Source organism: Apiospora hydei (genome assembly GCF_038363865.1).
Source record: "Apiospora hydei strain CBS 114990 chromosome Unknown utg000009l_segment0_segment0, whole genome shotgun sequence".
Taxonomy (NCBI): Eukaryota; Fungi; Ascomycota; class Sordariomycetes; order Amphisphaeriales; family Apiosporaceae; genus Apiospora; species Apiospora hydei.
Genome location: NW_027117368.1, coordinates 6115928 through 6130713, shown reverse-complemented (window position 1 = coordinate 6130713; position 14786 = coordinate 6115928). Strand labels below are relative to the sequence as shown.

Here is a 14786-nt window from a genome sequence, read left to right as displayed (position 1 = left end):
GTCAGGAAGGGGCTGGCTGGGCAGCGAGCGACTGGTCGAACCATCATCTGGTCTCTATGACCTTCCCTTTCGAAAACGGGCGCTGATTTTTGCCCGTCTGTCGGCACCTTGTTAGGTTGACTGCCTGGTCGATACTTCGTCGCTGCTAATAAAGCTGGAAACCTCCATCCATCTCCGCCATGCTATCCGAAATGGACCCAGGCGAAGAAGCCTGGATGCGCGGCTATAGGGGTCTTCGCGTCATAAATATTTCAGTCAAGGGTAGCGAGAAGGGACAGTAATCCGCTCGCCCATGTGATTGATGCAGGGAGGAGAGAGAGAAAAAAAAGATCGAAGGAGCCCTGTATGTGCGTCGTATGAGGTAGATGGTAGCGCAGAGTTTGCTCGAGTCAAGAAGTTGCTTGTTGTCTGCTGTCACCTCAGAAAGACGAGGAGGTTCTGCCACCCCGCCGCCCCCTTCAGTACTCCTCCTTGCATATCCTGCTGCCTGCTGCTACCCAACCGACAGCATCTCGGATACGGCGGTATCGGGTTATACCGTTTCGCCTTTGTGATTCTCACGAGTGGGAGTGGGTCGCCAAAAAGACCACGACAAGCGCCATTGACCGCCCCCCCCAGGCGGAGGTTCGGTGGGCGCGCGAATGAAACCTCGAAAATGCCGGGGCTGCCAAGTGACCAGACCGAAATCTTCACCCTCACTAGTGCTGCTACGTGCTACAACCAAGGTTGTAGGTACACAGAGAGAAAGTGCAAGCAAGCAATAAGCAAGGTCGGACAAGCGGACAGGGCAAACGGCAAACCTTAAAACACTTGAAGGATGCTGAGGTGCATGCAGTCGTAATGGTATATCAGTACCGGAAGATTATACGCTTCAACTTACTCGCAGGGCCATATTGTCGAAGCTAGCTAACAGTAGCAGGATGACGCCCCTAACCTAGAGGTCGGCGTTACCTTGGTACTGGGAGCTCCGCCGACTGCGCCATCAAGCGCACCCGGAGGAGGGAGTCCCCCATGTCCAAGAGTACTGAAGAGGGGAGGAGTTGACGGTCGTATTCATTTGTGGTCGTGTTCTACTACTAGTACCAAGTAGTAGTCTTATGCAGATGGATGGACGCTTAGACCGGAGCAGGCTAGGGAAGTTTGTCGACGATCCACCGGGTTTGACACGCTCGGGATGGATACCTCAAGTAGGCAGGGTGTGTACTTTTTGTCCCTGTCGTTGTGCAACGTATAGTTTCAAATAATGAGCAGAACAAGCAAGAAAGAGAAGAGGATAAAACAGGGTCTCAACCGAATACACATGCACACATCTCTCATCGTCCCGATCCTCTCTGATCCCTTGTGTCAGGCTGAGCCCGACGTAGCAGCCTAGGTAGGTAAGTACCTTTACTTGGTGTTGTGGACTAGTCTCGCATACATGGTAGTCTTGCAGCAGCCGGGCCGTCGGGAGATGCCCAGCCGGTGAGAACAGAGCGGCTGTTCGCTTTCTTTCTTGCAGGAGATAGTACCAGTATGTTTTGGGAGCACAGACCGCCTATCTTTCCCACGTCCAGTACATGTGTAGATTTCCTTGCTTTGATTTCTGTGGTTGAAGGGTCTTGTTGCTTGCTGCGGTACCCGACCCAGTCAGTTGACGATTTGCAATTCACTTCACCGGAGGAGCAGAGCAGTGGAGCAGAGCAAAGGAATGGAGCATTCAAGAGAGGGTGTTGGAATGGGGAGGAGAGAAAAAAGAAAGAAAGAAAGAAAGGTGGATTCGGTTAAGATCCATTCTGATCAAATTGAAGGTACGAAGAGACAGGTACTTACTTGCAGTGGGGACCTGGGTGACTGGTGCTGGCTGCTTGCCTGCCTGCCTGCCCACTGCTCGGAGCTTGGGTCAGGGAGCATGGATGAGCATTCAAGAAAAAGAAAAGACTGCACAGCAAAGAAGAAGAAGGAAAAAGGCGTCTGTGCGACCCCCCACATTCCCGCTTCTCAAGCAACCGTGTGTCTCCCCACATGGAAACCAGGGTCGACTGTTCTAGCGGCACGCTAAAATTGGAAATGCCCGTCCGTCCTGCTGGGGACTCTAAGGTAGGGACGGAGATGGAGTCCCAGACGACCCCCTGTCGTCTGCCAACAGGTACGTACTCATTTGAAGGTTTCTGGAAACGACAGCCGGGGGCCTCGTCAAGGGGGGCACGCACCCAGCCAGCAATCTACCGGGCACGGCAATTTCATCATCACCAACGGCTGCCAGTCAGCAGAGTCCTCTTTTCATGCGCCCTCTTACGATACCTTGCCAAGTAAGTAGTGCCTGCGTACGTACGCTGCTTACCCCGTTTCAGGCGGCAACCCCCGCTGGCCATAGGATAGTCGTTCACTCTAGCAAGATCCTATGAGGTATTCAGCCAAATCGAAATTATAGAACAATCACCATGTGGAAATTTCTTGACAAGTATTGATAATTGCTTTCTGAATTTTTTTGGTCTTTGTGACTTCTAGGTTGACCGGGGGATGCTATAGCCGCCAGGTTCACCTGATAATTATTTATGTACATGCATTTTCTGTTGCCCGTCTTGCACTGGTGCTTGACCAAGTGTGGACTAACAGAAAATAAAGAGCGTGATGCGAGACCGCCATCGCATACCCAATGACATCTCAGGACCCATGATAGCTAGGGAGATGCCACTGTTGGGCTTTTTATGCTCGGAATTACTCAACCAAATTGCTTTGCTTGATAATTGCGTTCGAATATTTCATTGCAGCAGGCTCATACCCGTTTCGGCAGCCATGCTACTCTTCTTCCTCGCTCTCGGCGTCCTCCTCTTCATCCTCCTCCTCCTCCTTGGGTGGCTCCCAGGCCTCTTCTAGCTTGAGGCCAGCCCCCTTTCTGTAAGTTGACCCTAATAGATCCGACGTCGTCGTCCTGTAGTGGTCCAGTTGGGGATCCATGTCGGACTTGTCGGGGGTGTCGTAAAGTCCCATCCCAATCAAGATCTCGCCCTCCTCCTCGGACTCTTCCTCGGCTTGATACAAGCTGGGTTCTTCAACCGGCACTACTGGTTCTGGCTGAGCAACGGGCTGGAAGGTCTCCGGCGTGGGCGGCGTAGTGGCGGGAAGGTACTCTGCGGAAGAGCCTGCATCCCAAGTGAAGGTGGATTGGCCTGTATATGAAGGAAAAGGCTCTGTGGTATCGGGGCTTCCATTGGACTCATAAGACGAGCCGTATGAAGATCCATATTGGGTAGTATTAAAGTGTGTAGGAGCGGCCCAGGTATCGGAAGCTGTCACATATTGCGGCGGTACATGCTCCTGGGCAGTAGTCGTAAATGGTAGCGATACAGGTGATAGTGTGGCCACAGGTGAAGTATGTCCAGAATATATGGCGGGAGTAGGCGGCAGTTGCTGGTAAGCTGCGTAGATATCGGCTTCCGTGTACTGTGTAGGGGCTGGCATGAAATATTGCGAGTAGTCCAGCTGTTGCGGCGGGCATTGTTGGTACATGACCATCTGAGGCTGTTGAAATTGTGTGCTGGGATGCCAGCTCACTGGTCGACTGGACCGCTTGGGTGGTTCCTGATAAGACTCGTAGGACGACTCTGCCATCTGCATTTGCTGAAGGGCATATTGCCGCCGTTTCGCGATGTTGTTATCGTTCACCAGTGTCCTCCTCCTGGCCATCATAGACTGTGGGCTGGTGCTGGCGCTGCCAGGTTTGGTGACACGCATGGCGTTGGTTGGGCGATATCCATTAGAGGCCCGATATGACTGGCGTGCGGACTCGGCCATCATTAACTGTCTAGTGTATTCATCGGCTACCGTGTTGGCGGCATAGAACTGAGGTGCATGGCTTGGGATGCCTCCCATGAGAGACTGCATCATGGCGGTGTCAAGCAGGAGATAAATATGTTCTGGAGAGACGAGATAGTGTTGCTGTAGCTGCAAAGTAGACTGCTACTTGAGAGGTAGATGGTGGTGTGGTATGGTTGCTGGTGTTGAGATAGAGATTCAAGGTCTCTGATATCCGGGAGATCGAATGGTTTTGTAGATATCGAAGGGGGTATATGAGAATGGTCCACCTAGACTCCTAAGTGCTCAGGACCCAAGAATGTTGAACAGTAATAATAACCTAGAGGGGAAAGGACTCATCAAGAGAATAGATCAAACCTAAGATGACCGGGCTTGCTTGCTGGCATATGGATTATATTGGGTGTTGGAACCGAGAAACAGTACTTCAGAGACATGGGCCCGTTTTTCGGCAAGCGTCGTTGTATGCACGCAAAGGAGTGTGCGCCTGCAGGCCTAGCTTCTTTCTCTACAAGTTTGGCAGTCATTCTTAGTAGACTTTTAGCCCTGCGTCATATGGTTGTGACAGGGATCCCACAAGTCTGGGAAGGGGATTCTTTATTGCATCGATATCAGGCTGGGGACGGGCGGCGGATGATGATATGGTACGGAAGGTAGCGTTGTGTTGGTGTAGTGGATCGGACCAGGTTGCAAAAGTCTTTGATCTCATGTAAGTACTAGCCGTAGCATGGCCATCTGCAAGGTATATTCTAATTAGGTGGGCGGTCAAGGAACGGGTTTCGAAAGAGGTCAAAGGGACAGAAGCCACAAGGCGGCGCCTTTCGACCGGTACGTACTCTTGGCAAGCTGTCTGCAGTCGCTGGCTTGCCTATTTCGTATCGATTTGTGCCCGCACGCAGCAGGCCATATCCGTGTAAGATAAAGACGTCGTCCCTGTAGGAAAGTGGTAGGGTGTCAACTGTGACCTCGTGCAACGTGAGCAGCAGATTCCCAAGATCCAAGGGGGATTAAAGCAGAAACATTAGGGTGTGAGTCTATCTGACCAAGGAGTCATTGGAACCCAGAGATTAACGGTTTTCGATGGACGGCGTATGTAGCGCCTTCAAGAATAACCACTGAAAGGGGGTACGTCTAGAAGCGAGGGCCCTGCAGAGTCGCAGACCCAGCAGCGCAGCAAAGTACTGGGATACCAATCAAACCCACGCACTGACGAGTAAAGAATCACGCCGCCGTGATGCCTGGCGATACCAGGTGCAGGTCCAGGGTCCATGTACTTTGCCTGTGCTACCCATGCACTAGTGTGGGCTGAGGTCTTGAGGTTTGTCTGACTGACTGTCGAACCGCCGCTATATCCATCCCCACATGCTAGAGCCGGCCAGTAGCCAGGCTAGCAGCCAGACAGGGTACCGTCGGGAAGTAGCGCAGCATCGAACGCTTGCTCAAGGTGCTGATTCCTTGCAGGACAAATCTGGAGTGGCTTTCCGCTGACAAGGGGGCTCAAGATTCAGCGGGGCGAGCTTGGTCATATTACACCCACCCACGGGGGTTGCTCGTGACCATCAGGATTTGGTGGCTTTTGCTCGGCGGATCAGCACTTCTCGCCTGTGAGTTCACCACCCCCTGGAGCAAATGTAGGTTCCAATTTACCCTTGCTTGTCTCCCGCATGGTTTACGGGAAACACTTGTTTGGGACAGGCAGATGGAGATTCAAAGAAGAGGGGAATGTCCATTTCCAGTCGTAGATGCACAAGGAGTGTACCGAGTGGCCCTGTGTGCCAGTTGAAAAGAAGCCGCCTTCGCCTGGGATGAATGCCCATCAGTCTTTAGTGGATTCATGTGCATCCTTGAGCCTTTTCCTGTTGATCCTTGACGATGATGATGATGACAATGGCCAGATACAGCAACGGGCGGTGGTACGTATCCATGGTAGCAAAGACAAGACAACAACCATTCAGTATCCATCTGGATAGCTTCAAGGACATGCCAAATAACCCCATTAGTAATCGATACTTTTCAGTATTTCCGTACATGTGCAAATGAGAGAAAAAGCTGGGCCCGCTTCGGGTTGAAGTTCTCATCGTGGCTTCCCCTTGCCCTTGTCAGATGACGAGTCGTTTGGAGAGGGCGAGGCCAAGCTTGCCTTTTCTGATACGGACTTTACTTTATTGGCCATGTCGGTAACAACACCATCAGACATGATGGCGGCATACGAATCCTTTGCACCCTCACCTTCACCCTCAGAGACAAGGAGAGCAGGGCGGGCGGCCCCATAATACCCGGCTTGGGTTGTGAGCCAGATTGGCACGGAACAAGCCCCTCAATAGAAGGAGAAGGAGGTCTGGAGGTCCTTGTACAGTTCATCGATATGTGAGACGGGCGGTCCAGGTGAGATTTGATCGAATCGGGATTGGAGGATCGGCGCGATGTGAAAACAAAGGGATCTTTTTTAAAAATTTGGCCGCGAGCCAAGTCTGAACCACCAATCGCGGGCTGCGTCCGGTCCTACCTAATCCTTTGTCAGAGAAGGTGAGGTCTGCTAAAATGTGTCGTAAGTACCCGCCCAGGGCCTGCTACCACTGGAAGCCAGGGCCAGGGCCAGGGCCAGGCCAGGGGGAAAGGGAGGGGGTGGTGGAGGACATGCCAGCAGGCAGTCAGAGCGAGACCTCAATGAGTGAGGAAACAAGCTTGCAAGGTACCGAGGTGACAAAAGACAAGGGCGGCAGCCGCTTACTCGGAGCCCCGCTCCTGCAAATGGAACGGTGCTTGCATGAAAAGTCTGGTTCTGGCTCGGCTGGCAGTGAGTGGCTAGAGTGGCAGGCTGGGCCTGCCTTGTCCAATGTATCATATGGCCATTGGCATTTGAAGACTGCGGCGATGTACAGTAGGTACTCCGGCTAACACCAATCTGCAATACCTCCATGCCTATACGATACAACAACGGCCCCGGAATGAGACACGATCTAGGCATTTTGCAGCCTTGTAGTCGAGTGTCGATCTTGCTTGAACACCTATGCCATGCGAGTTTTATCACGAAATGCAACTGTGTCTGCCAGGTAGTTTGGGTGCTGGATCTGGTTAGCCCAGAGCCGTCCAGTCAAGCAAGCGGGAAAAAAGGAAGCGAAGGGGAAAAAAGAATGGATCGCCACGAAGAGGATTCCAACATGATAGGCTGTGCATCGCCGAATGTGCATTTGCAAGTTGGTTGGTCATGGGCATCCAGGGATTTCCTCCGCCTACGCACGACAACCTCCAAACTGTATCGTATCGTGGCATGTCAGCAGTATGGATGTATGTACTTGACGATAGCCACTTTACCCATGCAACTCGATGCCCACCGGGCATGGCGAGGAAGTAACACGCTTGTTGGACCTGGAGGAGGGGATTTAAGAGGGGAAGATACTACGGGGTTCTGGCGGATAGTGCACCACCTTTGAAGAAGAAGAAAAACAACACAGAAAAGGCATGGTACTGCTGTGTGTCGTGTGCTGTGTGTTTCTGCGGTGTTAATTAGTGGTGCACACGATAGTAGCTCGAGGTACATCCAGACTGCAGCCCATCACGCTCAACCGGGAAGCTCGAGTTGCCAATAGTGGTCCACAGCCACAAAAGTTAGGCGTCTGGGAAACACCTGGAAAAGCCGAACGTTTTGGCTGTCGCAGCTAATGCGCCTCTCGTCCAACCCCTTGAGCTTCCTGAAGAGTCAGACAACCCGGCCTTGATTGGTGGAGGAAGCCAGACAATCCCAGATTCTAATTGCGTCTTAGCCGTAGGATGCCATTCGGCTGGCCCAGTTTCACCGATAGTGGATGGCCCAACAACGCATTGCAAACTGCTGGAATTCCCTTGTACCTCCCAGCAGTGCAGCAAAGCACAGCACCCTACCCACCTGGCCACCCGCTGGAGTCTGGAGGTAGCGTGGTTGTGATGGTGGTGATGGGTACATACTTGTAGTGGTAGTAGGCGCACCGCAATGCTATGGGGGAATGGATTCGTATCACAAAAAGATGTACAAACCCTGTCTTGCAAAGCGGGTTGGATTGGCGCGCAACTCGCCCACCACACTACACGTACACACTCTGCTCATACAGCCAGCGTATTTCCGTGTTTGACGGAATTGCATAGATCCCCTCTCCTCCTCCACATGTGCGTAGATGCTTGCAGACGGCGAGTCGTGCATTTGCCAGTAGTGGTAGTGATGGCCGTGACGGCATCCATCAGCTAAGGCATGCCAGAAGGCGACAAATGGGCGGGTAATCTCAGAAGAGTCAGACAGCAAGTCCTCAATTCCAGTGTGCAGCAATCAAACAACCTGGCACGACACACATCGTACCTGTACCTCCGGTTGGCACAGATGAATCTGGTCTTGCACCACCATACCTGAGCAGAGATACAGCGCTGGAGGGATGGATGCGTGCCTGCAGGTAATTGCACCGTCATTGCCCACGGGCGAGAGAGAAGCAAAGAAAAATAGGGCGCTGCTCACTTCTCGTCTCATCTGCATGCGGCGCGAAGTACATGCCAAAGCCAGTAGATTTAGTCTCTCACATCATGCTGCGTGGCTGAATCTACTGGCCGAGGACCACTACCTGGAAAGGTATTCATTGAACCCCGGCCCAGAACATTGAACTTGAGCGATCGCCCCTTGCAACTACCTAGAATTAGGCTGCCCCTGCGAGCCTGCTGACCAGTAATTTTAGCATGGTGAGGCCCTCTTCAGCGGTCCCTCAGGGCCCTCTCTCGCGCTCTTGCCCCCTCGCTCCCCCTCGCCCCGAAAAAAAAGGGAAGACAAATCCGCAAGGCCCTGTCGAGTGTTTTTGTCATTCTGACATGAAGAACCATCCCAACCACACCACGCCCAAGGCCTCACTACCCGGTCATGCCCAATATTGGAAGACGCATGGGACCCGTGCCACGACACCGCAGCAGTCTGCCGTGTGGTGTCGTTTGGCTCAGCGCTCCGTGTCTGACTTTCTTCCAATTAGGGGGTTTGCTTAAGCTCCATGGCTAAGTCAGTGAGCACGACTGCAGTGTAGATATGAGATGCTGACCACTATCCCACGCGGCGTCCACGGGAGTTTGTTCATCATTTACGATATTGGCACGCCATGGTTTTCGTGCTTATCGGAACACCTGTGCATTAGCAGAAGAAGAAATAGATGAACAGGAAAATGGCCACATTGCTTCCGAATGGCTGGCCAGTCGACAAAGCCGATGCTTACCACCGGCATCGAACACCTCGCTACGTTCGTGCAGAGGGTACGCACATTGGACGTCAAACGACTACCTCCCAAGCCGCGTCACTGAAAGCACATTAGCCTGGAGGCTTATGAGTCCGCCATAGCGTTGCCTCGCTGGCTTGGGCTCACTTCTCGGATAATACGACACGGGATCAATATATCGAGCACCGGTCTACATGGAAAGAGGCTCATATTGATGTGACACTGCAACATCCTCTACATACAGTGCACACGCTGTTGAGCGGTTAGGGCAGGCGATTCACCTCGGCTCTGCGAAACCCCGCGGGCCTCCACATACCCTGTCTCATCAAACCCGAGTGCCCAAAGGATGGCGAAAAGCAAACAGCAAGCAACCCAGCCAAAAAAGAATCATTCATTTCGGCGGTGGTCATCACTAACGGAGCACGCTTTGCCCCTCATCGACCACAGCTGCCATGCCGTATGCCCGCTTGGGCTCCACCCACGACCAACAACAGGTCGGTCTACTCCAGCATCATGCGATGTGCCTTACTCCTGCTGCGGCCTCTCGGCATTCTAGTTCTGATACTTGGGTGCGTCGGACTTATTAGAGTGCAGCTTTCAGGCTTCGGAGACAGTAGTCGTTTCTTTGGCGGCAAGGTCCCCTCCTGTCGGCTGCTGCATATGCACCGGAGTGTTCGTCTCGTTTTTATCGAGCAGCTAAAACCATACCCTGCTGCTCCAGGTTATCGATATTACGACTTTGGGGCAGCTGGCTTTACTGGGGCCTTTGCCCACCATTACTGGGTGATACTCGACACGTCACGGATTCGACTTAAACAAGCCTGATGATGGTCTACCTAATTAAAGACAAAGGTGCGTGGTAGCGACGCCACACACACCACACGCACACCTTTTTTTTACCCCCGAACGCCCTAGCAGGCTATGGACACTTGCAGGGGACCTGGGGGTACTTTGAATTCATAGGTGACCAAGGCTCTCGCAAACATCACGGCCACGTACATGCATACCTCTTCAAATTTACTCAGTACTGCCCCCCTCAGACCAAGACCCCAGCCCAAAAGTTAGCAACGGCGTACCCACATGGAGGGTCTCTTGTCACGTTTTGTCCGACAACCGATAGGAATACCGATGTTATGGGTACTTAGTCCCATGTCTCGCAAGCTGCCGCCATGGGTGGCGTTTTGGAGCATCGCAATCACAAACAGATTGTATACTAGTACAGGTATCATGGGCTGGCTTCAGATGAGATGGTGAGTGCCCATGTCTTTCTTACGAGCTTACCTCCTCCATATTCAAGGTTCATACTTCTCTTGCCGGCAGGCAGTCGGTGATGACCTACACATATGCAACACGCGAATTATGCTGCAGCTATTGGGGTTGACTAGTTTATTTCTACGACCGCGAAGCGAGGCAGTGAAGTCAAGAGCTTCTCTGAACGAAAAGGAGCGAGCAGGCTGAAGCAGGTTGTACCCTACCAAGCCTACATGTACTTCATGTTGAGCCCCGTCAGCTTGCCGTACCAAGCTGTAGCCATGCTAAGAAATTCTGGAAGATTTCTATACCAACTAGCAGCTCTCTGCAGGTTACGAGCAGGGGTGTCTGGGTTTTAGGTTCCATGACTCGCAATAGCATGGCTCTGGCTCTGGCTCTGGCTCTGGCTCACGTACGGAATAACGCCGCAAAAACGACCTCAGAGATCCTTCCGCCTGGAGAAAGCCTTGTTAGTTAGGGTTCCTCCACCGGAGACACGGGCGTGTTCAAACAATGCATCATTCGCCGGTGAGGGAGCCTTGTCAGCGAGCAAAGCGCGCGATGCTACGGTACGAGTACGTAACGCATGATTAGACACGAGGGTTCCCATACTTTCGTCACTTGTCGTCGAGCCGGGCGAGCCTCGGACAATAAGTGAATCGAATATTGCGTTGTATTGAGCGATCCGATAGGAGGTTTTGGCAGAAAACCCCCAATCTCCAGCGCCAAGCCTGTATACTGTCCTTTCCCATGTGCGTTCCACCGAGGCAGTGTTTCGTTTTTTCCTTCCTTTTTCTCGGGCAGATCTGCAAATGTCTATCGGCGACTTGACTTCCCCCGAGTCTCGACTTGGATGCATCTTATTACTGTGGTGAAGCACAGCGGCCGGGAGCCAGGGGGCTTCTGTTCCGAATTCGAGCCAGGTGGCGAAACAACCCAAATCCTGCCAATCAACCTTCGCACAGCGAGGCTATTTGGATTCCGGCTTCTGTTTATGTACAGACGATCACATCGAATCGAACAGCGAAACGATGTGCGCTTTTTGGGTTGGAGGTAAGCAGATGACTCTGATTGGTGTCATGGGAGGGAAAGGGGGTTCAGAAATAGCAAAAAGCAGAATGTTCGCACATACTAAAACTACAACATACGCATATGCGTAGTAGTGGTATGCATGCAGGTGGGTGGTAGGTTAGGTTACTTAGGATATTAATTAGTTTAGCGTCGTAGTGTTGTTTCTGCCATCCGGAATGGAACCCTGAAGTCATATCGACTATCGGTGTACGTACCAGAGGCGCCGGCCCTCTGGATCTGCATTTTACCTTGCTCTATATCCAAACGGGTCCGAGCCAGTCAGACCTCAAGGGGCTGAGATAGGCGGGGTGGAGTCCCATTTCGCTTTCTTCTTCCCTTGGCCTTGCCTTGGTGAGAGAGCCCCCCCGGGCGCCAGGCTCGCGAGCGCGTGCCCCAGGCAGTGTCCAGGGCCCTGTCGAGACGCCCACGACACAAGTCATCATATGGTTTCGTCGGCATACAGTCTGAAAAGGTAAGCTATGCCGTATTTCCCTTGTGTAGTGTGATACGACAGGGGTGCTTTTCAGTCGTCTCGTCAGAGAAAGAGGAGCTGGCGCCCGCCAACCAACCTAACACAAAATGAATCTTGACTTGATTACCTTTGCCATTTCCAGACTTGTACTTTACGTTGTAATAGCTTCCACCCCCTCTCCCCCCTAACGTGAAGCCACTTTTTGCCAAGCGGCACGAATCGGCCTCGCCTTTTGTCGAGATGGTTTTTGGCCCGCGTCTTCATTTTCACACATCACTATCAGACCCCATGCCCATGAGCCAGCCCATGAACCCATGACCATGGCCGCATTGCGGCACCCTCGGGCTAGAGGTATATTACACATGCCTGCCAAGTATGATATGCGCGTATGATATATGAGAACTATACTACCTACTGCTACTACTCAAAGGAGAAGGCGGCCTGCCTGGTTAATATTAGAACCTTGGCCCGTAACGAGTCGACTGCTACGAGTAGTAGTAAGCTGCAGCATCTATTCATGCCGCAATGAGATGAGCAACCTGACCGACTGGGCCAACGGGCATCCTAGACAAGCCTCGTCTTTCATGTTCTGCCAGCCATCAATATTAGTCTTGGTTCAGCAAGCAGCTAACCTAGAATGCTCGCAGATTAAGAAGGACAAGGGAAAGGCTCTTGCTCGGCCTCGCAGACACCGTGCCACTAGAAACAACTGCATCGGACCCGAGGACCGCGTCGTCGTTGCAACGCAGCAGGATCTGGGATCAACTTGTACCAGACCAAGCAGAAGATCTCCGTGGATGGGGGTGGTGGGGGGTGGTATCACCGATATCAACCACAATCAAAACGGACGTCTGGAAGACTGGATATAGCTGCGCTATTTTTTCCTTGGAACTGGGTGTTGATCGAAGATAGCCGCATGAAAGACACACAAAACCGAGTACCACCACGGAATCTGGACGGAACACGATGATGATCCAGCTGTGTGTGCTCAGCTATCAATCAATCTCCCTCACTGCACGGAAGCTGGGGCCGTTGCATAAGTGATATACACAGGCTTGTACACATGAACACGGTGCCTCCGACCCGCCTTCTTTCATGATAAGTTACGTGAGGGTTGGTAGGGATCGCAATCCACTGCCAATAACACCAGGCGCCTGAGACTGGGTAAAGTAGGTAGCCTACCAGCTTCTGTGCCAGTCTCCCCCAACTCCCTACCTACCCAGCGACTGCCTACTATGGAAACGGTAGCTCCCCGCAGCAGATGCCAGACAAGCTCCTCCGGCTTAGCAGGCACTGACTAGAAATCGACTGCGCATGGGGCCCTCGGGCCCTTGGAGCTATTTGTCGCGCGCCGTACGGAGGTACATACACCTAGTGCCTGCTGCGGCTTGTGATGGGATCAATCAAAGGTGGGCGCGGGTGTTGTTGTTTCTGCCCTGTCAGCACACAACAGACAGCGAGCCAGCAGCGGCGGCGGCGGCAGCAGCAGCATTAGCATCCCCCGCCGCTCCATTGATGGAAGTTGACTGACTGGTGTACATGCGGTACACCATCCATCGTTTCGTCCTTCATTAATGCCTTAGGTTAGGTTTAACCAGCACCTGCCTTAACCCTTAACCTACAGTAGCCTAGCAGGCCCGGACGACGACGCTTCGACCAGGCAGGCCAGGCCCGGAAGATACAACCTCGATCTTGAAACGGACAACCCGACAACCGCAGACGTGGGCCGCTCCCTTCCGCGTGAGACTAACTAAGTACTTTACTTAGCGAGGCAGCCAACTGGAAGCTTTCGATAGCTGCGTGATCGTCCCATGAATTTTCCTTTGCTTCTTGGCTCCTCCTCCTTTTAGAGCGGTGGCTTTGGTCTCTCTTATTATTTTTGTTTAAACTTGTTCTCATCTGTTCGCCTGCAGGCTGCTTGACAAAAGAAGAAGTGAGGGTCAAACACACGTATCCCGGTACATCAACCACCATTCCACACCGGGCCAAACAAAAGGTACCCCAGCAGTACCCTCAGCAGCAAAAGGAACCTACATACGGGCGTTTCGTTTCTTGCGTCATTGCGAGCGCTAGCATCGAAGCTCCGGACGACTGCGAACAACAATCGCTTCTTTTCCCGAGTCGAGATGCAAAAATGGCCATGACTCAGACACGATCGTCGCATCCTTCTTCCCAATGCCCGACGCTATTGATTGGCACGAGAGTCGCCGTATGATGTATCGTCATGCAAAGCTTCGTTCGTCCGCGTCGCCTCTTAAAACCTCCTGTGCGTGTGTGCGTGTCGTCCTGTGTGTCGAGCCGGTGCTAGGCAGAGGTAGTAGTCTAGCGAGCCACGACGGCAAGCCGAATCGGCCTATCCATTGTTTCGCGGAGACGCGCAATCCAAACGTCAAAAACTCCGTCCCTTCGTCCTCGGTCGAGAACGCTGCAGACGGCCACAACGGGTAACGGTATCAGTATCATCATCATCATTATTGCCATCACGGGCAACGCAACGTGAACAGGCAAGGCACCGTCGCCCACACCTTGTGGCCCCCCTGGTCTTACTAAAGATACCCATCTTGCCAACGATTCCCTACGATGAAACTCAGAATGCACGTACGCCGCCATGTACGTACGTACATGGGTGCATACATGCATTTAACCTACAGCACACAGCACAGCACAGCACAGCACACACATGCGTAGGTCGCTGTAGGGTAATCTATGCACGGGGTGTACTGTATGTACGGCTGAGGCACGGAGGTTGTTCGACGGATCGCATTACCTGCCTTGCGTCTCCATGCAGGCATGCGCATGCATGACGATAAGTGTACAATGGCTAACCGGCCATGCAGCTGCTTGCATATGGACGGAGGGGTGGACGGGTGGATGGGTGACGGCCCTGTTGGTGCTGGTGCTGGTGCTGGTGCTGGGCAGAGTGAAGACATACATACATATTACCAGCATACCTGGCCAAGCACCACCAAAAAAAGGCCCCA

The 14786-nt window shown here is 52.7% G+C and overlaps 1 protein-coding gene across 1 annotated transcript; it reads right to left on the bottom strand.

Moving 5' to 3' along the window:
- Nucleotides 1-2778: 2778 nt before the first annotated feature.
- PG997_013734 (uncharacterized protein) lies at nucleotides 2779-3867 on the bottom strand (the record flags this gene model as incomplete). Its single annotated transcript, XM_066818048.1, has 1 exon — nucleotides 2779-3867. One exon carries the CDS (start codon nucleotides 3865-3867, stop codon nucleotides 2779-2781), a length of 1089 nt encoding a protein of 362 aa, XP_066663740.1.
- Between the last annotated feature and the right edge of the window lie 10919 nt (nucleotides 3868-14786).